Below are 24,499 nucleotides of genomic sequence, written 5' to 3'. Positions count from 1 at the left end.
AAAATCTAATTGTGTGTTATTGGCGTCTAATGCTTTTTATGTCTGGGGAGGTATCCTGCTTTCTGCCTCTTTCTATTATTTCAACTACATTTCAGTGCAAACCAGATCAGGCCCACTGGCACTATGGTCATTGTTTGGTCATTATTTTTAGAACACTCGAGTTAATCCTCAGTTTTCAAGACAAGCCAGCGAGAGACAACTCCTAGGAGACATCACTGAAGCATGGACAGAATGACCTACTAGTCCACTGCACTAGATATTCTATGTTGTAGTTCCTTCAAAGTGTGCTGTTTTGGTGCCCAAAATTATTCTTCTATAGCCTCACTGACCTGAGAGGAAGCTTCTTGAGACACAAAGAACCATTCTTGTTAGGAGAGCACACACTGTTGATGGTAACTGTTTCTTTAGTATATAAGTATATATACTCTTTTGATCCCGTGAGGGAAATTTTGGTCTCTGCATTTTAACCCAATCCGTGAATTAGTGAAACACAAACAGCACACAGTGAACACACAGTGAGGTGAAGCACACACTAATCCCGGCGCAGTGAGCTGCCTGCTACAACAGCGGCGCTCGGGGAGCAGTGAGGGGTTAGGTGCCTTGCTCAACTGGTCAACTTGGCCACTGGTCGGGGCTCGAACCGGCAACCCTCCGGTTACAAGTCCGGAGTGCTAACCAGTGGGCCACGGCTGCCCCTAAAGAACTTGCTCTTTAAGTAAGAACTTTAGAACTTACTCAAAGCCCTAAAGAATCCTTCTGCTTATATTCTCAAGGGAACATTTAATACTCCTATGAAAACTTAATTGATGGTTGTTCATGATAGTTTTACAGCTCTGGGGGACAATTCGGAAGCAAATATAGCTTTTGCAACAATTTGAATTGAATTCACAGTGTTTGTCATGAGGAGATGGTAGACAGGAGCCTGTTGGTAGCAGCTTAAGCTCTAAATGGTCAGTCCCTCCAGGATCTTGTGTTTTGATTGTTGTGCTTAAATTTCCTGCAGGAATTCCTAAAACTTGTGATCCCAGCAGGTTCTTGCAAGGGTTTGTTGGGGCCAAATGTAACTGAGTTTACTGTAGGAAATGTAAGTTGAAATTGAGTTATAATAATAATAATAATAATAATAATAATAATAATAATATGTTGTTGTTGTTGTTGTAGATTACGCTACTGTACAGTATTACTTCTACATAGATCAGTTTGCATTGGAAAGTGCTTAAGGCTGGTTTGTTAGACTGACTTCAGAGCAGTTCCTGGCTCACAGCAAGCCCCACCCATCCCTTTCTGAAACCAAAGCAGGAACTGATCATTGATAAGAATGGCAGGCTTAATTCTGGCCAGCCACAGTTCAGTGGTTTAGTGGACCGACATGTTTCCATTATAAAGCCCTAATCAGCCTCCTCCATCTTGATTTTGCCATGATGACATCACTTATAGTGGCTTCCCTGGCTAGTCTGTCCCCAGGGCAAACAGAAGCATGTGCTCAGTGTAGTGTTTCAGTGTGGAGATGTGGACGTGGATGGGCCTTGATTCTTGCTGCAGGGAAATTCATGAATGTCTACATTTCATGTAGTTTCAGTTGGAATAACACCTTATCATGAAAAGAAATTCAACCTGGACTTGAGCGATCACAGCTTCAAGAAGCAATACATCTTATACAGTTGTTCATAAACATCTAAAGGTCCCATCAATACTGTTTGTGTCTGCACTCTGTCTAAATAATAACCAAACCATGCGTAAAAACTTTTGCAAAGTATTTCATCTTTATTTTATCATGAATCAATCCCATCCGCGTTCTGTATGTATGAGTTGAGATGAGAGAGGGTTTTAATAACCTCTTTACTGAATTGAAATGTGAGCAGAGCCGTTTCATTAGCTCACTCCATTTGGCAACATGAGTCAGAGAGAGACAGAGAGAGTTCTCTTCTCAGAGTGGGGTCACACCACACCATAGGATAGCAGTAGGCCTATAGGCTGAAAAAAAAGGAGTGTGACTGCTGTGACCTGTTAACATGGGTGCCAAACTGAAAAGCAACATGCAACAGACCTGTTCCGCAGACATAATGCAGGCAATAGTGTTCAAGCCTTAAGTCATATGAGAGTATGGACATTATCTTACATTATGCAATTTTCCTTTCCAATCACACAAAGTATCAGGCTGTTTACAAACTGTTGCATTCAAGTCAATTCTGCAAACCTACCACCACAAATAGAATTTAATTCTGTGGGAAACACTGTACTTATTAAGTATATTACGATAACGGCCCTGGGTCAAACAGAGGATGCGGATTTAAGTCTGGTCTCTCAGAGTGTGTGTGTGCATACATGCGCGCATGCATGTGTGTGTGTGTGTGTGTGTGTGTGTGTGTGTGTGTGTGTGCCCACATGGAGAGGGAAGCCTTTGGCAGAGATCCCACTCAATATACACTCACACACACTCACACACACTTACTCACACACACCCTGCTTGGACTGGCTGGCACAGTGACATGCTCCGCATCACACCAGGCTGAGATAGACGGTGGTGTGGTTTGGGTGGGATTTGTTTTCCTGCAGCTGCCATCTCCACCCACACCCAGTGGGACTGACAGATGGGGGCAGGAAGATCTTCACGCTGTTGATTCAGTGGACTCGGACGTCCGTCTAATGGGCAAGGCCTGTCAGAAAACAACGATGTACAGAGGAAGTAATTTTCTCTCATCCAACCCCTCAACCCCTGGAAATATAATATAATATAATATAATATAATATAATATAATATAATATAATATAATATAATACAAATGTATAAAACACATTATTTGTTGTTTGGGACTGAAGATTTCCAGTTGCAAAAGTGTATTACTGGTGACAAGGGTACAGTAGCTGATCATCACACAAGTTATTTCCATCTAGTGTTGAGCTGTCAGGTCTTCCCAATGGCCCAGCCACCCAGCGTACAGTCTCCAAATGCTGAATGACTTTGTTCAGTGATTTAGCAGCAGCAGGGACTAGGTGCTTATCATGGCTGTCATCCACTGGTAGTATTTCCAGTGGGTCCTCAATGAAGAGGCAACAGCCTGAGGGTTTATCTACTAAGCCAGTGCTATAGTGCTGCTGACCTGTTACCGCCTGTGCTAGTCCCCACCCCCACTCCATTAATACATCATGAGTCCCCAAAAAAGTCCAAAAGGTATTGCTGCATGTCCATGAATTGAGATGCAACCTTTGACAAGAGAAATAAAAAACGACATTGGGCAAAATTAAGGAGAAATATTTCTGTGCAACCCTTTTAGCGATTACATTTTTTATTTATTTTTTAAATAGATAGTGTATGTAAATACAACGAGGGCTTATGAAATGATTACACCATTTTCCGTCACAGGGGTATGAAATACTGAGAATAGATTTCTCCCTAGGTTTGGGATTATGAGGCATTCTGCTCTGTTTTTTTTTGGTTTGTTTATTTTTTAGAGGGCATGTAGAAATCTCTCATGTAGAAGTCTTTTAGAACATACCATGTCTACCACTGCAGAGGCCAGACAGTGGAATGGGGATTGAGGATAAGCAAACAAAGCTGTCTATGTGGGGTAAAACGTGATGATATAATGGCATTACCTAAAACCTTGTGTAGCTGTGCTTTAGTTGTGAACCGCTGACCTAATAGGCAGCATAACGATTAAGTGGAAAGATTTATGTTCATTAAAAGTAATTAAAACCCTTGTAAAAGGGTTATCGATATACTTAAGTGTCTTTCCTTGATTAATCCTGGATTTCTTGTTGGCCGTTGTGGTGCTTCATCAGCAGTTTTTCAGGTGTCAGAGCTGCAGTTTAGGAGGAATTCCATGCAGCTAATATGCAGGAATTCAGTATTTTGGACATGAAGAAATTTAATTGCAACTACATTATACTGCTCTTCACTGCAGAAATGCAGTATTTTGGACATGAAACTGTATTGTTGTGTATCAATTTAGTTGTAACTGCATAACTGCAGTTGTTTTTGTAAGGGGGTAAGAGAGATGGCTATTTAAGGGAGAATCAGCCCCACATCACCATGTCTTTACTGTATGTTCTAGCCTCCACTCTGGCTTCCCTTAACTCCCTTGACTGCTGAGCACCTCTCTCTAGATGACTTAGGTCAGGGAGCTGCTTCTGCTGCTACTCTGATGATTACTCCCTTCAGCAGGTACCGTCAACCCGGTGTGATGAGAATGTTTAAAAACAAACATTCTGAAGAATGTAGAATCTATCTATAAGGCTCTGGGTTCATCCAGAGCCTCTAGGGCTCTGGGTTCATCCGAAGCCCTAGGTTCTGGGTTCATCGAATTCAACATGGAATTTTAGAACCTTGGATTGTTCCGGAACGGAATGTTTTGTTAGAATGTTTAAAACTCCCGTGCTGAAGGGAACAGCCAAATTTATCCACCTCCTTTATCCATCCATCCTCCAGGAGCATGGACAATCTCAGATATACTAATAAGGCACCGATTACATGGGAAAGTCCTCAGAGCTAGTGAAAGCACTCGACCAAGAGGAAAATAAGAGTGTGTTGTGTGCATGAGATGAACTCATTAAAAAGGGAGGGATGGTATCAGTTAAAGAAAATAAAGTGGACCTCGGTAGAACTAAAGAGTTTGTGATGCTAGACATGAAATTATCATGAGACCGCTTTAGGCTATCGAGCAGAAAGAGAAGACTGCATCTCTCAACATAAGCTTCTTTCATTGACAGGATCAGAGAAATAAAAATCCTCTTTCCATTCTTTGATATTTTATGTGGAAATTGTTTTGTGCAGTCATCGTAGAAGGGAAAAAGAGACAGGCTTAAGATATTATGGTGTCTGAACTTTTATGTGATACTACGGCAAGCCATAATTCTTGTGACTGGAATCAATTATCTTGTGAGTTTAAATCTATAGCATAGCATAAGCATTTCCTGTGTGCAACAAGCTATCGGGACTGTCAATTCAAACTGGGGTATTGCAAAATATCAATTTAATCATAGATCATAGATAGAAGATAACAAACCGTGTATTATTTTAGTATTTATATCAAATCATTAGATTGCGCTTCGCAGATTTGCTATCACAAATAACGAGGAATATAAATGCTGCTCACTGAAATGGTGTGGTGCATTTTTGCAGCATGTGATGCTTCTGATAAACATGAGTGAATTCATTACTGCCAGACAGCATCTCACATCGTCATGTTCTGAGACCACAGCAAGCCTTCAGTGAGTTATTTCACCGGACACAAATATGTGTGGATCTGCCAGGCATACGGCAATCTCTCTCTATATATATATTTAAATCTTTATTGACCTGTTATTTATTAGTTTGGTTGTGTATTTTTTATTTGTTTATTTGGCATGCAGTTTAGGATACAGGCTGCCCTAGAATTATGCAAGCTCCATGGAAACAGAGTTGGGGGGGGGGGGGGGTAGCTTGAGACTCTAAATTCAGTTCAACAGCAGGATTTGATGGCAAACAGGCAAGGCAGGCATGGCATCTGTTTTTGGAGAGCTCTTATGTCCAACACAGAAGCCTCCGGATCTTGTCCTCTTAATTGAAGGAGGGCGGAGATTTTCGAGCTGGATGATGACTCCTCTGAGGGGATGAGCTGAGTTTATGGGGGGGTTGGGGGTGGAGGAGGCTGTGCCATCATCATGTTTGTTTGGACGGGTGAGAGTGGGCAACGCTTCCAGTGATGGGAAGGTCACCAGCCGTTCACCTCTGTCATCATGGAGGTAGTCACAGTGTTGCGTTTTTGACAGTCGGAGTGTGAATGGAAAAATAAAACATCCCTCTTTTTTAGTGACAAGTGCTAGCAATTGTTGTCTGTCTTCCATCCATCCATCTATCCATTCATCCATTCATCCATCCATCCATTGTCTGTCTTCTCTGAAACTGACTGCATGGATGAACTCCTGATGTTTAAGTTAGCAACACTGGTGGTTCTGTGTAAGCAAAGCCTGACCGTATGTTCACTTCTGTCTGTTCCTACAGTAAGTAAATATTTGCTTCAGCAGTAAGCCGATGCTTTTCCCTCTTGGTGCATCCTCTGGAACGAAGGGTCAGAGTTCTTGCTGAGACTTAAATCAGCAGCATTATACAGCTCTCTGCTTCCCTGCCATTTATTCATAGCCTTCGACCAGGAGTCTCTCTCTCTCTCTCTCTCTGTGTGTGTGTGTGTGTGTGTCTGTCAGTGTTTATTTATACAATATGCAGAGATAAATAGATGGATACAGTACATGGATGGATGGATGGATGGATGAATGAATATGTTCAGTGGATGGATAATATATCAGTGGATGGATAAATACGATGTAGATACACAACAAGGATGCAGGGATGGATCATCGGTTTGGATCATGAAACACAGAAATACATAGCTGGACACCTAAACTTATGTTACAGATGACTGTTGCACTGCTCTCTGCAGAGATCTTCTTGCCCTTGAGACCAGAGGATGCACTTACTCGTGTAGCTGCAGCTGCAATCAGGTGGATTAATCAGAGGCCGGCCTCTTACCGGCGTGGTCATTTGCAGAGTGGCCGCCCGGGGGCCGAGAAAAGCAGATCGAGAAGCGACTGTGAATTATTCAGCTGCCCCCGTTCTGTAAGCACCTCACGCTTGTGGACAGGAGCGGAGTAACCCTTCTAACCTGTACAATTATCACTCTTAGCGCAGGTCAAGGAGTTTGAAGATCTCCCCTTTTTCTGTCTCGTGCTTCTATTGTCGGAGGATTCAATTTAGTTCAATTTTATTTATTTAGAAAGCACCAGAGCAATAACAAAAAGGTCTCCAAGTGCTCTGCAGACCTCAAGGCCTGAAACCCCTGGAGCAAGCACAGATTGCGGTGGCAAGGAAATATCCATCTACTTGATGCCAGCCTGAAAGAGGGATAGAGAGAGATGGGAGGAAGAAGCCGGGTCCCCAGCTTACCTGTAGATGGATAAAATGAACTCAGAATAGTAACGTTTTACAGATTGATCCTCTGTGTGACTGTGCTGTCAGTGAGAGCTTCCCCTATAGCCTCATCCATTTAGATATGATGTTGGAGGCAAGGTCAGCAGGCTTTAAAATGAACACGTTGCAGCGCTGTATACAGAGATGTTATGAGACAAAGTGTGTGGGTGTATGTGTTTGTGTGTGTGTAGGGGGGGGGGCATGTGTGTGTGTGTGGGGGGGGGGGGGGGGGGTGTATGTGTGTGCATGCATGCATGTGTTAAACCTTATGTATGTATTTTTTTTAATTAAAAACACTAGTTTAAATACAGAAATCATCACCATCACCTTTTATGTGGATCTTTCTAACAACCACACAGTCTGATCTGATTAAGCAACACAGGGCCTTTATGCCACAGGTCTATCTAGACGAGCACAAACTGATGAGCACCATAGAGACAAGCTAAAGCCTGGCATCAGTGCCTGCTAAACCCACGCTGAGTAGCTTAAATTAGGCTGCTCCTTAAAGAGCCTAGCCCTGAGAGAGGTTGGAGAGTAAGAATATGTGTGTGTGTGTGTGTGTGTGTGTGTGTGTGTGTGTGTGTGTGTCTGGTGGTAGATTAGTATTCTGCATCTACATGCTGTAGGCACATCCAACAAAAGCCCAAAACATTGCGAAGACTCCAGTCTGAGTTTTTAATTGGGCATATTTTCATACACGGCCAAGCATTCAAAGCATATCCATTGTTTGCTTTCGTTTTTTCATATAGGCCACACAGAAATAAACAGGCCAAAACTGGAGTAATGGGAAAGAGAAGCAGAATGGATCACATTTTCCATGGGTTAGGCACAATGTTTACAAATAGAAAGAATAAACGTGACAAGCAGACAGACCCTGTTAATGGCAGATGACATTTCTAGATGGAAGTCTCGGACTAAAAGTACAGAGAAAAGCAGACGTTAGGTGCATTCTGTCAGCAGGTTGACATGGTGCACCGTGGAATTATTTCACAGTATCGCTGAGCTCTCCTCAAGATTGTGGATCCTTTCAAGTCAAGTCACGACTGACCCCATGACGTCTACGTACTGTATGCCTACATTCATGACATCTACGATATACGTATATACGTGACCTCTACGGCATGTATGTACAATGGGTGGATGTGAAGGTTAGTGATGGCTCATCTGATAGAATCTTTGTAGTAAATCTTCATGTGTCTTGGAAGAGGGATGCTACAGTCTGCTGATTTCTCTGACTCCACTTCCAAAACAAGAGAAACATACCTTTTTTGCATTCTCTGAGGCATCCATCTTGTTTATTTAACAGCTTGACTCCTCCAGGTTGGAAGGCCTTGAGATTTTGTTACAGGTCACAGTAGTGGTTTACATCATCAGGCAGTTTGAGCAAACAAAGCTCCCCAAAAATCCTAGTATTTTTCTCAGTAGGGATTTCTTGTTTCTTTACAAGGTTAGGCTTGTTACCTTTGGAAAGTCCCACTCCCCTGATTTGGAGTGATATTCCCCTGTTTGATTCGTGAATCGACTCACAGATGCCCTTACCTCCTGCATGTTTTTGCACAAAAGATGCCCTTACCTCCAAACAGGGGAGGCCCCCACACACAAATCCCTGCCAGAGGTAGTTTGCTGATGCCATGGTGAACCATGCGGAGCCAAGCATTGTCAGTGGCAGAGCGCTTCAGACCATCTGTTTGCCAACCGATCCATAGACACCCCCAAGCATCCGTTATAAGAAACAGTAATGATAACACTGAAAAGTTTTCATTTTTGAAAGGTTTGTGTCCTGTCACTGTGCTGATATGATGTGTCTCCCTTCTGCTCTAAGGGTCGCAATGATGAAAGAACGTGACGTTGTCACAAATGAGTGGGATGAAGTTTAGCAAAGGACTTGTCTTAGAACTACACCTTTCTAATGGATGAATTTCTGATGTAAAACTACACTCACAGGTATAAACAACAGCTATTGTTGATGTATTTACTGCAGTCTCTAGTTTTTGTTTTAACTCCAACTCCAATAATTGTCTCAGTCTACATCAATAGCAATGGAATAGTCTTTTCTTTCATACTGGTAAAGCAGTGCATTCCTCTCAAGAATACTAAATCAGTTGTCTTTGAACATCAAGGGGGAGCCTCTTCAAGTTTGCTTCCTCGAGTTTTGTGAGGACTTTTACAGTGTAATCGTAGCATTGTATGATACCTCAATGTCTTTTCAGGACACTTGAGTGTATGTGTGTTCATGCATACATTCCATAATAGAACAGAAGCAAGTGACACCTATTTACAGAGATTTAGGTCAAATGTCAAATTTTGGACGTAATGCATATAGATTTATGATAAGAGATGTCAGTCCTCGGTGACTGAAGGGCAAGCGACTTGACCTAGAGGTCGTCTCAGTGACCCCAAGTAGACAAATCACCCGTTTGCCACGGCCTAGTGCTTGGGGATGATGCTTCTGCAGAACGGAAATAGACAGAGGCGTACTCCGTAAGGCCACAGAGTATCATAGAAACCCTAGTCAACAGAGAGGTCTTCCGCCATTTTGTCTCTCCATAGACCCTGGCTCTCAGGCTGACCTCTCGTGTTATGTACCGTGTTGTCGCCGTGGCGCTTTTTTTAGTCTGCGGCTGAAGGAGGTCAGAGTTTGTGAGCTATAATGGAGTGTTTAGTGTCGATGCAGGTCACCCTGGTGAGACAGATATCTATTGTAAAACATACATCACTCTTGAATGACTAAAACAGAATGGAATAGATTAGCAGAATTAATTACTAAAGATCGAATTCAGTCTGACAGTGATTTCCTGGTTGGAATAAGTTTGACTCTGGAACTGACTGTCATTACAATAAATGAATTAGCAAGCTAACAAGCAAACACATTGATAATTCACATACAGGCCTTGCTGGCCTGGATATTCTATTAAGGAGTCATGTTTTAACCACTCTAACATTCAGAGATGCAGTTCCATAGTAGAGAATGTCCTTTACTGATGGTAGAATGGTCCTTCTTAAAGCCATCACAATGCTCCCTCCATTAGTAAGGAAATCCTTATCATGCTATTTGAAGGAGCCGAATAAAGAGGAACTTTATAGAGGATTTCAATTCATAGAGAAAGGTTTATAAGTAAATATAGACACATGGTGTATGTTCCCTGGTATTAAAATAAGATGAGTAGGAAAAAATGTTTTTCCATTCTCCTTAGTTGCTTTGATTGAACCGTGGCATGGAATTTAAAAAAGTGTTGTGTATTTGAGTATGAGAGATAGAGAAGGAGAAAGAGAGAGAGAGAAATTTCTGTGTATAAGAGAGCGAGACTGTGACAGAGACATAGAGATGGTTTCATATGCGTGGGAGTGTGACTGAGGAGTGAGTGAGAGTGTGTGTGCGTGTGTGTGCGTGTGTGTGTGTGTGTGTGTGTGTGTGTGTGTGTGTGTGTGTGTGTGTGAGAGAGACAGAGGAAGAGAGGTATAGAGCTTAGTTTTATGTGTGTGGGTGAGTGTGTGACTGAGAGAGTTGAACAAGGGAGAGGGAGAGAAACGAGTGGAACTGTAGAATGGGCAGCCTGAGGATATGAATGTGAGCGTGTCTGTTTGTACACTTCAGTATTTCTCAATGATGGGCTGTATTACACCATTCTGCTTTCGCCTTTGATATCAGCCCTGACTTCAGATCTGGCCCAAACTGACACAGTCCCTGTGCCACTTTCTGTCAATACAATTCCACAGCGCTAACAACCCCCCTTTCATTCTGACAGCCGCTAATTCACAGACCCAACTCAGCACGGATGCCTTCCTGTTGCACAAACACCCGATGTAGTTGGCGGCCATGTTTGTTTTGGCTTGCCTTCTGTCTCTGGGATGAAGTCACAACAACATGCAGCAAACAAGCTCTTGACTGAGTCACTGCAGCTGCTGGTACCCTCAGTACCACGATGGCTGTCTCGGTCTGTCATCAAGCACACCCTTTTATTCCGCTACTGTAAAAACATGGGTCGGGTACATTTTGTCAATTCTCCCTGGGAATACGATAACGTTAACTTGGTGGCATTTTTTCATTTTATTTTGTTAATAATTAATTTAGCAGATGCCTTACTCAGAATACAGATCAAACATGTAGTTGCTGTTACTGGGCGTTACTGTACCAGCTCACCTACTGTATAGGACCACACACTTGTGTAGAACAATTCCACTTTGTTCAATAGAAACTATTTGTAGCGTGATTCATCTTCAAACACTGACATTTTAAATCAAAGCTTGTGTAAAGAAATCCATTGACACAATATGCGCACACATACAGTATGGTTGCCCCAGTATTTAACTTACTGTATGACCTTAGTTTCAGGGGCATGTTTGCCCTCACCACTTTTGTTCCGTTCAGTTTTCCCTCCCTTTTCGGCTCTTGTACTAAACTTGTAATAACCTTCCACCCTGCTCAACAGACACTCCTGTCAGTATGATTCATCTTCAAATCCTGACTTTTTAAAACAAAATGCAGGTTGCAATTTGGAAGCACTGATGTGGCTCTTGTTATGTCAAGTCAAGTCAGGTTTATTTATATAGCGCATTTTTATAATCACAGAGTGCAATTGTGTGGATCTTGTGGGAAACTCTTGTTGTACAGTAATCTTCCACCCTGATCAATAGACACTCCTTTCAGCATGATTCATCAAGCTGACTTGCTGACAAATACTGTTTTTAAAATAAATAAAAATTAAAACAAAACATCATCAGTGATGTTTCTGGGGTCAATGGAGGTTTCAGGTCTTTCAACATCAGACAACCTAACCCAGGTCAGCCAGCTGAGGTTGATCAGGTCCTGGCTTGCATCCCAGTAGCACTAAGCAACAGGCTTGCCCTCTATCCAAAGCCACCTGGTAGCTTTCTCTGTGGTGTCCGTAATGGAACGTATGGCCCCCCACTTTAATGCTCCAGTGATCCCTAGTGCGGTCAAAGAACCCATCAACCTTGCTCCTCCACAAGCTCCTGGTATTTGCCAAGCTTCCTTTCGTGAGCTTCCTCCATCTGTTCCTCCCAGGGCACTGTCATTTCCCTCATGATCATGATGATTAGGGGCAGCCGTGGCCTACTGGTTAGCGCTTCGGACTTGTAACCGGAGGGTTGCCGGTTCGAACCCCGACCAGTAGGCACGGCTGAAGTGCCCTTGGTGAGTTGCACAGTTTTGAAAACAAACGTTAAGGGTTGTTTTAGGACATGTTTGAGCATGCCTGTAGGCAGCCACTCTGACTAGTCAAAGGCGATTCAAAACGAGTCAGAAAAGTCGAGACAGGACCAATCTTAAAAATTTCGGTGTCCACCACTCTAGTTCATCCAAAACAAACCAGAAAAGGGACTCAGTGCTAAATACCGGAATTTTCCTTTAAGAGTTGATATACCATCAAAATGATTTTGGAAAAAACCTCTTTAATAGCCCTTTAGGGGTGCATTGCCCAACATCTTTTACAAAGCTCTGAAATAAAAACATTGAATTGCACAACCTGTAGCTTTCACTGTGCCTGGAGAACAGAAATGATATGTGGGCATGTCTGGCATAAAAAAGACCCCCCCCCCTTGGATGCAAGGCTGCACAGTTGGGTTGTGCCCCCTGGTGGTTCTGCTGTGTTGGGAATCGAGAGCTAGTCCTATCTCACTGCCATGGAAACGGTGCGTGTGCCTATGTGTGTGTGTGTGTGTGTGTGTGTGTGTGTGTGTCTGTGTGTGCACGTGTGTGCGTGCGTGTTTGCTGCTGCGGCAATAAGAATGAGAGACACGTGCCGCAGAGAGAGGGGAGGTGTTTCATTCATAAGGACTGAATGGTCGGCATCATGCTAGTCACACAAGAGACCCTCTCTCTCTATCTCTCACACACACACACACACACACACACACACACACACAGTACCGCACGTGTGACCCCCCCTGATGGACAACATACAGCAGGAAAACACATAGAAATTACCTAGAGGCTAAACAGCACGCGTTCACAAACATACACAGTACATAGATACACACATAAAAACCCATGCACACACCGCACCTGCTCACACAGTACAAGAAGAAACACACACACACAAACACACACAAATACACAGAACTACACACACCCACAGACACAAACAAGTACCTGTCCCTACATCTCTCCACCTTCAATTGATAAAAGAGAACGAACGAGAGAGAAAATCAAAAATGCATGAAGGTGTTTTCTCATTACGGCCCAGTCTGGGCATCAGTAGTCTCTTTTAGACAATACAATTTCCCATCACGGAAAAATAATCCTGCCGGTGCTCATCCATAATGGATGCGCCGAGAGCCGCTTTAAACCCCACCACCGCCCCATTGTGTAATTTTTAAATAGGAGGGGAGGGGAGGGGAGGGAGGCCAGGTCAGTGCCATTTCCTTGAGCGAGTTATGTAAAACATGTGTACACCCCTCTGTCTGGGTGACCCCAACTGAGCTCTTATCTGCTGGGGCTTGGATTATCATTCCCTTCCACCTATCCCACTCCATCACACGCACACACACACACACATGCACACACACGCGCACACACACACACACACACACACACACACACACACACACATACAGCACACATGCACACGCACACACACACACATGCACACACACACACACACACACACACACACACACCTCATTTTCACCTGATGTAAATTACTCCTATCTGAGGCTGTCACCGTTAAAACGTCTCTCTCATGGATGTTTACATAATGAAAAGAAGCAAAAATGAACAAAACTCATTGTTTACATGTTTATTTCTGGCAACGAAGGAGAGAGGGGGGACCTGAGAGAGAGAGAGAGAAAGAGAGAGAGAGAAAGAAAGAGAGAGAGAGAAGCACGGCCTAAACGTTAAATCTCATCAACTTTTCCGTGTGGACCCTTGCTTATTCCTTGCCAGTGAGTGTGTGGGGATTTAATATTTAATATGGTCTCCTGCCAGCCATCTACTGTACCTAATGAAAATGTCCTCGACTCTGTGGCAGGCCTGATTTATCTGAGCCGTGTTTGTTCGGGCTCTTCTATGCAGCGGCGACCATCACCGTGCCATAAAATACCGAATACAATTTTTAAATGGAATCAATATAGCCCCTATCCATCTTTGCCTTATTTGGGGCCTCTGTGTTGTCAGTCCGTATGTCCCTTTTTCTGTTTTTTTTTTTGTCTCACCCTTCTTGTTCCTTGTGGGTATCACATTTGTCTTTCCTCAGAGCGTGTGTGCTTTCATGGTTGTGTCTATCTGTCACTCTCACTGTCTTTCTCTCTGTCGTCTAAACACACCCTTTCTTTTTCTCCCTCCCTCCCTCCCTCCCTTTTTTTCTCTCTGTGCTATCTGGTTTAGTCTTGGGGAAATGTGGATAATGTCAGGTGTGTGACTCTATCTACTCAACGGTGGCCTCCTTACACCTCCAGACGGTGCTTCTGCCCTCCTTTCTCCCTTCGACAGACAGACAGACAGAACAACAGACAGACAGACAGCAGAGTTCCATTAGTCTCCTGCCTGGAACTCCCTCCAAACATTGTCCCTCTCCCCCCGCCCCTCTCTCTCCCCAAGCACTGTCTGCTTCATCCAGCCCCTTGGCGAGCATATTTACCATTCAAGTGCCTCGGAACGAAAGGGTGTTGTCACAGCTCCATCTCCAGTGAATTCATTTCTTTATGAGTAGAAGCGTAGGTGAAAGTAAACCAAAGCAGCCAGAATCAGATAAAAGCATGATGCCTGACTGATACTGTATGGGGTTCCTTTATCCCCAGGCTCCTGTTCACTGACTAAACTGTAAGAGGTGTACGGCGATGAAAGATTGGACGTGGTGGAAAACCAAAACCCGAAACGAAATTAAACAAAAGCAATGTGCGCCCAAAGCCAAGTACCTCTGGGCATGTACCCACCTCATGTGTCCACTGCCAAACAGTGTACCTGCCTTTCTCTCTCTCTCTCTCTCTCTCTCTCTCTCTCTCTCTCTCTTTCTCTTTCCCCCTCTCTCTTTCTCTCTCCCTCTCTCTCTCTCTTTCTCTCTCTCTCTCCATTGGCACCTGCTGGCATCACTCTGCCAGCCTGTCTGATTAGCTGATCTCTCTGTTTATAAGCCTGTTGTCTTTCACGCTCTATCCCCCCCCACCTCCCCCTCCCCCACCCTTCCGATACATATCCCCTTGTTTACATTCCAGAACGCCCATCTCATGCGCGTGCAATCCATTGAGTGAACTGCCGTAAATTATTCATTGTGTTACTTTGCTTTGAAAGTATATCATTGGCCGCTGTGGATATGTATAGAATGACCTCAGTGTAATTACAGTTTACTGTACTGGGTCATGTAATCTTACCCCACACTGGTCATGACTCGTCTTGGCAGTGTTTTTGACTGTTGCTTGTGTATATTTAATGAAATGAAACAGGCCAACACATGGGTCCACGGGGAGTCGTTCATTAGCCGAAGTTAATGATTTATCACAAAGGCGTCCCACGTCCGGACCCCCCCCCCCCCTACCCCTTAATGGGCTTTTATCATAAGTCAATACATTTACGTCACACACAAGAAATAATCACCATTTGCAGTCTGACTTTGAAAAAAAACAATGTTCACCATGAATCTCATCGTCTCTCTTCCTCCTCCTCTCTCGGCAGGTGGTGCTGGTGTTTGCGCTCAGCATTGGGGCCCTGGTGATCTACTTCATCGACTCCTCAGAGTAAGTGGCTCCCCTCCGCTGGGCTCTCAGTGTGTTTCTATGCACATCACACACAACCAAGTCTCTATGAAGAGGGAACATTGACATTTATTCAAAATTTGACCGCTGTACTTAAGACAAATGCTATTGTAACGATTTGATAGCGAACCACACAGTTGTCCAATCAAAAGGTTTATTCACTGGGAACGAGAGCCGGGACACAGATAGACACAGAACACAATGCAAACAGGGCAGGTCAAGCACGCACACACACTACACATACAGGGGAGGACGCAGCCTCCCACACAAAAAGGATCACACACGAGGGAGAACTAAAAGGGAAACATGTTACAATAAAGACGCTAACATTACACACAAAACTAAGGAGAATAACGACATAAACCCCCCAAATGTTCGCTCTCGTATCCCAGGATCCCCTGCGCGGGAGAACGCGAACACTGTCTTTTTGCGCCGACGCTACATAGCTCCCCCAACAAGCCGTTGCCGTCCTCGGCAACGACCACGAGGTAGCCACATGCTAGCGTCGGCGCGCGTCGCCCGCCACTCAGTTCAGTGCGACAGTACCGCCAACTCACGTGGGGTGCACGCGCCGCAGGAGCTCACTCAACGGGGCGCCACGCTGCTAGCAATCCAGTTCGGGCGTGCTAGCAGCCACGTGGCCGACCCGCTCGTCACCAGCTCCCTCTCAGCAGCCGCCCTCAGGCTGCACTTTCCGCGGCGTGTCACCGCGGCACTCCTCCTCTCCAGACGGGGCCCTAGGTGGCCTTACAACCGTCGACACTGTACCAAGCACCAGGGTTCGAGGGGGGCCAGATGAAGCTGCGCCAACGCCACTGCGCTCCGTCGAGTCGCCGACCAGGACAGACAGGCACCGACTCTACAGCAACCGGACCGCGCTGAGCTCTCCCGCTGCAGCTACCATTTTGGGCGTCCCTCCTCGTGTTGCCATCTCGCAGAGCCGTACTGCTCTGTTCCCGGCCCGATCCACTCCTTTGCTGCCTCGGCGAAGGCACGACCCCCGAGATGGCCGTGCTATCGAACTCCACACACAAACTTTTTTCAAAAGGCGCCGGCCAACAGGCCAACTAGAACGGGCGCCCACACAGCACGGTGCCTCTCACACGCACCCAAAAGTTTTAAAGTTCAGAGGGCCTTTCCAACGAAGCTGCCCCACCGTCGTGAGTTCGCTGCCCTCAGCGGCTCCGCGAACGCTTCTTCAGGCCCCTCTTCCGGCAAGATCTTCTCCCATGGCCGCAGGCAGTTCCAGACGATAGCTCCTCTCCTACGTCGGCAGTAGCGTAAGAAGGCCCCGAGCTTTTTAGTAGCCCTTACAAGGGCTATCCCTGGATCCTCTTGCGTGGGCCTCCACCCAGTGGTGAGGTCTCCCGCTCCCAGCTTCTCTTGCTGAGTGGAGGCCATGTCCGAAAGTCGCTTCTGACACCAATGTAACGATTTGATAGCGAACCACACAGTTGTCCAATCAAAAGGTTTATTCACTGGGAACGAGAGCCGGGACACAGATAGACACAGAACACAATGCAAACAGGGCAGGTCAAGCACACACACACACTACACATACAGGGGAGGACGCAGCCTCCCACACAAAAAGGATCACACACGAGGGAGAACTAAAAGGGAAACATGTTACAATAAAGACGCTAACATTACACACAAAACTAAGGAGAATAACGACATAAACCCCCCAAATGTTCGCTCTCGTATCCCAGGATCCCCTGCGCGGGAGAACGCGAACACTGTCTTTTTGCGCCGACGCTACACTATGTATAGTTCCCCATGTTGAAAACTCAGTAAACATTATGATAAAATAAGTCATATCGTATATGACTTATGGCAGCAACAACCCACAGAGTCATAAAGCAGTCATAAAGCAGACACCATCCCCTTAATGAAGAAATGAAGGGAAATAGTAGCCTAATATAGCAAAGTCCTGAGTCCTGACATGTATCTCACTGCTAACAGTACATTGGCCCAGATGTTTTAAAATATGCTCATCTGTTTAAGTATGTGGAGTATTTATAAATGGTGTCAATTTATTTTAAACATGTCAGGCAGGATAGGAATTTCACGGTGGCCACGACGGCCATGGCCGTCGTAGCCCCTTGCGTTGGCCGTGACGCCCCTTTGAAAATCAGAGGTTTACAGGCCACGGTGGCCTTGGTGCCCCCTTCTTTCAATATTCTGCTTTGCGTCCTACTAATAGCGATATATATTTAGCCTATGGCCTGTCAAAACAATCTTAGCATTCACAGCGCAAATTACGCAGTGGAGAAAGTTAGTGCAAGAAAGAAAGTGCGTCCAAATTTATCCATTCTTCTCAGTTGAACTACTCGCGAAGTAGCCTACTCATCACACAGACATCACAAGTATCACACGAAAGAGCTTTTTCTCAGCTTAAACAATGTCAGCCGCTAATTGCTGTGGTGAACGGTTCGCGAGAAAAGTAAATAATATTCAATTTAATCATAAATTCTACTGAGGTTTTGCGTCCATCTCCCTACCCATTCATCTCGGCGGAATACTTCACGAACCCCTCGTTTAACACATGACAAACCATATATCAGAATAAACCTTACCGAACACAAAGGTGTAAAGCAGTCCCCTGTACAGTTCCAGAGTAATCCCGTTTTGAATTTGCAGTCAATTTCAACATACATGGATGTCTCCAAATTTGGGCTTTAAGTTTTACACTATGTTTAAATTGTTCCACATTATTTCATAACGGGCCAAATACAAAATAAATATTACAAATGTCGCCTAGATATCGGTAAATCAGAGGACAGCTGACTAAGAGTTTGTGAAACTAGCCTTAATGTATCACAAAATGCTAAGCATGCATCTAGGCTATTTGACTTTCTTAAAGCTGAGCTGTGCTTAAACTGTTCAATACATGATTTCATAACAGGCCAAATAATAAATGTTAAATATAGCCTAGATATCTGTAAATATTAGATGATCAGATGATTTAGAGTTATATGTAATGTGTCATGTTTCATGTTTTTGTAATGTTTCATACAGTGATGCAGGTCTACTGCAGTGAATAGGCTAAATACAACTTTGATCATTTTTATAGCCTACTACTGTATAGTTAACGTTGGCCTTAGTAAGACATGTGACATGTGGCCTTTGTGCCCTCCACCAAATATGCCCAACTGAAGGCCAAGTGGCCTTGCCCCCAGAATGTTGAAATTCCAAGCCTGATGTCAGGCATCTAATTCTGACTCCTGTGGGCACTGCTATCATTAAACAAATGAAATGGATATTTTGCAGCTCACTTAATAGCCCGTCGTGCATTTTTTCCCCCCTACTCGTCGGGAGGCTGTATTCTCCTTAAATGGATGCATTTGTGTGGTTTTATGAATGAAGCTAAATTCGTGGTGTGTGTTTGGGGACACAGGTAATCTGCTATCCTTAGGCATTAGGACATTTTTATTTGGGTTAGACATCATGCTGTTGACTGTGGCTTTAAACACTGAGGTGCAGCAGCTTGATGAACTGACTGTGACTAAGATATTATTTGTTAAACGCACTGCACATTTATTATGGCATGTACTTGGCCTTCCCACGCAGGGAGGTGGGGACTTTAGAATGCCACGCATACCATGCCTCAGTTTTGATTGGTTTGGTTGAGAAAGGAGAGATGTCTATTTTACTTCAGTTATTGCAATGTATTTATATATTTTGTAATTTATATTATATGTATGTTGTGTTGACTAGCATAAACTCAAAGGTGACAGCTGCAGAAGTGCTCATGTGGATAGGGGGGGTGCTTGGAGATTACTCCTAATATTCCCCTGACAAACTGTCCTCAAAACAACAAAACAAAACAAAACAATTTCCGTGAACACACACAGACCAGATATCTAGCGTCTGGATCTGTCTCATTTCTAAGGAGCATTGCATTCACTTATCTAATATGGCTCATTGGATTCAAGCCCCTGCTCCCATTCCTTCGGCATTGACCTCCACAGACGCTCACCGTAGTCATTGTTCCTCACACAAATGAACCGCAAAAGGATGTTTTTTTTTCGTGCAAAGTGCGTAATGACACATTCAATCAGTCGCTGGAAAGCCACAGAGGACATGCTAATATAACGGCGAACGGCGTAATGGCTTTTAGTGTTCCATCTGCTGATGAGGTTCTGCTTGCCAATTGTCTGTTCGATCTTTACCGCGGAGCTCACTGCCGACAACACGGCTTGAGATGCCACTTTGAGGACATTGTATCTACCAGATATGCTCACCGTAGGGGGGATCAGCCGTGCAATCAGCCGTGCAATGTTTTCAGTGGTGGTCTGTAATCTAAGTGGTGCCTAAAATGTGGTGGCTAAGTCCCTAAATGTGGCCATCAAACCATAATCAGAGGGCAGACCGGAAGAGCCCCCCTTCCTGCTTTGGTGGGGGGTGGGGGTGGCAATCATCATGACCCAGCATCCCCTAAGGAAGTCGGGGAGTGTTGACTTCCTGTCCAGCCATGCTTTTAACATTGACCCCATTATTGCCCGCTTGCATTACCTAGCTCCAGACACATGCCATGCTCTTTACTGAATGCTGTTGCTTGAAAACACAAGGTGCCGAAAGGGAAAAATGGGACCAAAAATGGTCATTGATTTCAGAGCCCATTTTAAAAATTTGTTTAAAGTGAATCATCTCAAAGTTGGCAGGTTTGATGTTGTTATTACATCAGCCAGAGAGGGCATGTTTGGGGCCATTTGTCTGTTTGTTTGTTTGGCAACAGCAGCACAATCCAACTGCCTGGCCATTTTTGTGTAGTGGAGGGTTAGAGGGCCAAGTAAGAACCCACTACATTTTTGAAGTGGATCCAAATAACATTTTTGGCGAGACAGGTGAAATCTGCACTCTCAGAGTCTCCTTCTAGTTCTTCCATGCGTTACTATGTGTATACGTAGTTGGGTACGTTGTTGTGGTTGCAGACTTCTGTGTTGTGCGGGTTGTGTCATGGCTCGATTTCAGAACAACACAACAACCTGAACAACACAACAGCCTGTGACCTGAAACCAGATGCTATCTTGGTCCCGTGTTGGTAAAATGGGCAGCCAGACTGCTATGTGTGTCAAGCAGGTTCCTTCGAGGACAAACACTCTAGGAGATGAATGGATGAATGAAAGTCCCCACCAATGGGTCTGACCCCATCCGCGCAACAGTATCGCTTACGTTTAAACGTCCCTCAATCGTAACGGCAGCTTGGGGTCACCATGTAGAATATCAGGTCAGCTGCAAATGCATGCAGGCGCTAGGTGTATTTTTTTCAGGTGAGGTGGTGTAACATAGCCCCACTAGCAGTGCATCCGGGTCAGTTTACACACATCCAATGGCCACACCGCCACCTGCAGCCCTTATCGAGGCCCCTGTCTCTTTCACCCCGAATGTCTAACTTTTCAGTCCACCTCCTCCCCTCCCCTCCCCTCATCACTCATTTCTCCCATGTCGGCCTCAGGTGACATGAGTGATCGAGAGGTCAACACTCACAGATGGGGTCAATTGGAGTCCCATTTGAGTCCCATGATGCATCTCTGGTGTTTTGAGTGTATCAGTTATGGCTCAAATTTACACACACGCAGTTAGGGAGGTATCTCATGAACACATTTGCATGTTGAGGATATCCATGGCTTGTTTTGGAAGATACAGAACCATTATTGACAGTCACTTAATTAAATCTTTATTTAGAGAAATTAGCTCTTCTAATTCACAATGTTGAATTACATTGATTTGATTTTCAATGAATAATATGAAACATGAAAGTTAATTCAATTAAATTCATTGAATTGAGGTTTGAATTATTGAGGTTTAGAGAAGTCCAGATCTTTTCAGAGGGTCAAGATCTGTTGCTGTAGCCCATATAGGATACTAAAAAGCTTAGAGAGGTTGAGACACTTCAGATCACTGGCTGTCGTCATGATAAGATGTGTGATAAAATAGGAAGTAATCTGGATACAGTGGCAGTCATGTGTGCGTGTGTTCGGTGGTTACCCTTACGGTTGCCTTGGTTCCAGTAGCTTATGTTGCCATATGTCCGTCAAGGCCGAGCGGTAAGAGATAGGAACGGTTCTGTAATTAAGGGGGATCCCTGCTCTCAGAGTGCTCCGTAATGCACACAAACACACGTAATGCGTTACCTCAGCTGATAAACAGCAGAGCCAATCACAGGCAGGGGGAGAAAGAGATGTGGGTGCAAAGGGAGAGAGATAGGGAGATATATGACCCTAGATAAAAGAGAAAGAGAGAAAAGCAAGAGAAGTGAATGTGAGTATAAATGTGAGAGAGAGAGAGAGTGAGAGAGAGAGAGAAGGAAGGATCATCAGTCAGTCGTGATATGGTCGCAGGAAAATGGACCAGTCCCTCATCGTGTTTTGCCAAGTCAGCAGAGAGTGACCATCATCATCAAATTGTTTTCTTGGCCCACAGCAGAACAGCCCAAAACCCGCCCCAGAGCCAGTCTCCCAGACATACTTAACGGCCGTATGCTGCTGTCTAATTCTATTTCATCGGTCATCAAATGGACAAGATTTATTAAACTGATAGGTAGATGGACTCTGTATCTCATTAAAATCTTGTTTCAGATTTTGAATCAGGATGTCAGCCAGCCAATAGGTGATTTGGGTTACCTTTGCACCCTTATTTACTGATGGTTCAATCACCCTTCGAGGTGATTCATATGCACTGTTGAAAATTGACAAAATGACTTAGTGGGTGCTGTCCCAATGTTCCTATAGGAAAGAAAAGAACATTTATTGAAAATAAAAGCATGGTTTTATTAGTGACGTATCAGGCATGAGTAAGAGGAGTGACTCACTACTCTCTGTGATATCAATAGATTGAGATTTGAAATCTCACGACTGCCTGTTGACCTGACCCTTCTCAGTAATCTCTCTCTCCTGTCTGTCTCTCTCTCTCTCTCTTGGTCACTCTCTCTCTCTCTCTCTCTCTAGGGCACCTATACAGATGTCAGTTTAAGTTTCAGTAAAGCTAGGTGAGGGCAGTTTTATTCCTGTAGACATCAGCATCAGGGATATTGTCATGAATATGCAGGAATGTATCTTAACAAAACAAAACAAAACAGACATTCACATCATTGTCTAGTATGGTAGGCATTAGAGGTATCTGTTTTGAGTTCTTGTTTTATTTTATTTTATTTTAAGCTTTTCTCCAGTGTCTAGTTGTGTGACGTGTCTGTGACTATAAAGGCCACTGTCTGTGTGTGTGTGTGTGTGTGTGTGTGTGTCAGACAGACTTCTGATGTGATGTGATGTGTAAACCCAGATCCCAGCAGTCCACTGTCGTCACCTTCACAGCCGCTCAATAATTCATCCCGGGGCCCTCTGATATGAAGGGGTCCAGTTCAGTCCCAGGCTCCAAATGGCCCCAGCATTCATTATTCATGGCCACCATGCCACAGTCCCAGCACTGGGGGGAAGACTTCTGGCTATTATTGTAAAGGTGCGGCCATCCTTAGTGCCTGACAGGTGTTTGTGTGTGTGTGACTCACTCTTCTATAGTAGGCCACGCATTGTTTATACATTTGGCGTATAGGAGGCTGTGGAGAATCTTTGGAGAATTCCAATTCCGAGCATAGCTGCATAAATAAGCAGTCTTAGGATATGGCATGTACACGCCAGTTATGTTTGTTGTGCTCATTATAAAAACGATTTGGTCACAATTTACATTATAGAGTCCTTGTGCTGTTGTAACTACACCATTTAGCACAGCATGACAGCGTTATTTGTATGATGAGGAACAGAGTATGGATACTTTATATACAGTATGTACACAGGAATAGGGATAGGGATGGAGTATGTATCATATTATGTTGTGCTGTTGTTCTTACTTGGTGAGTGTGGTAAAGAAGCGGTAATGTCACTGTCTGATATTGACAATCAGTCGACGCCGGTTCAATTCCCCTCGTTGCAAAGCCATGTTTTGGTTAGAAAGCGTCTGCTAAATATCGGTCAACTTTAGCTTTTACTTTTAATCTTTATTTTATTTTTTATTATAATGACGTCCAGTAATACCCTCAATATCATTTTTCAAATTGGTTCCTGTGGATCAACATGTGGAAATATCACAGTGTACTAGACAATAGACTGCACTTCAGTGTTTTCAGACTATCAGTTGCGCACATCGTCTGAGTTAATATTTGTCTGAAGAGCTGCCCAGATGGACCGAGATTCTCATGGTGCTATGACACCAAGCTGTAAAACTCACCTGCTATTTGCATGAAAGCAGGATGCTTTCCTGGACAGCCGTTGGTTTATAATGGTCATCATGTCATGAAATCTTATCTCGGTGCAATAAATGTTTCCGCCACACACTGAGCATATGCTGTGGAAGGTTCATATGAATTTTATATGAATATGTGTGTGTGTGTGCGTGTGTGTGTGTGTGGTATGGCCCTAGCTAGAAGGAGACCTCAAAGGGTCTTTTTTCTTCATTTAGAAGCTGATGTTACCAGTAATTTCATGTTGAAAGACCAGAGACCATTGATTTTTATTACGTGTGTTACACATACCAAATGCCTCCCCTGATGATAACAGACTGTAAAAAGTGTGAGTCCTGATTTATGAGAAATGCCCTTTCAGTTTCTGGATTACGGACGTGCTATTGTTATTGTGGGGACAAAGGTATCACATCCTCAGCATTTTATGTATCCATAAACACTCCTGTGATTGCCATGTGATCAGTGTGCTTATTATGAAAGTGAAATAATATTTTAGCTTTTTTTGGCATCTGCGGAGTATACAAACAGATGCATATAGTATAGTATAGTATAGTATAGTATAGTATATAAAGTTTGAATAAATGCTCTGAAACCTCTGTTGCCATCAC

General features: G+C 44.1%; 1 protein-coding gene across 8 annotated transcripts in view; it reads left to right on the top strand.

Annotated features, from left to right (window-relative positions):
• The window catches only part of LOC143137783 (calcium-activated potassium channel subunit alpha-1a-like), a 102,260-nt gene that overhangs the window by 26,794 nt on the left and 50,967 nt on the right, over window positions 1–24,499 (top strand). For all 8 annotated transcript variants that reach the window (XM_076298103.1, XM_076298102.1, XM_076298101.1 and 5 more), the window contains exon 3: window positions 15,576–15,637. In XM_076298103.1, the coding sequence (XP_076154218.1) occupies window positions 15,576–15,637 (62 nt within the window). The remainder of the gene's footprint in view (window positions 1–15,575; window positions 15,638–24,499) is intronic.

The sequence above is a fragment of the Alosa pseudoharengus genome, unplaced genomic scaffold, assembly GCF_046254945.1.
Source record: "Alosa pseudoharengus isolate Yale_2024_CS ecotype anadromous, Long Island Sound unplaced genomic scaffold, YU_APseudo_1.1 YU_APseudo_1.1_scf_21, whole genome shotgun sequence".
In the NCBI taxonomy this organism is placed as follows: domain Eukaryota; kingdom Metazoa; phylum Chordata; class Actinopteri; order Clupeiformes; family Clupeidae; genus Alosa; species Alosa pseudoharengus.
The sequence above is the reverse complement of the archived record's forward strand: the minus strand, read 5'-3'. Positions and strand labels throughout refer to the sequence as shown.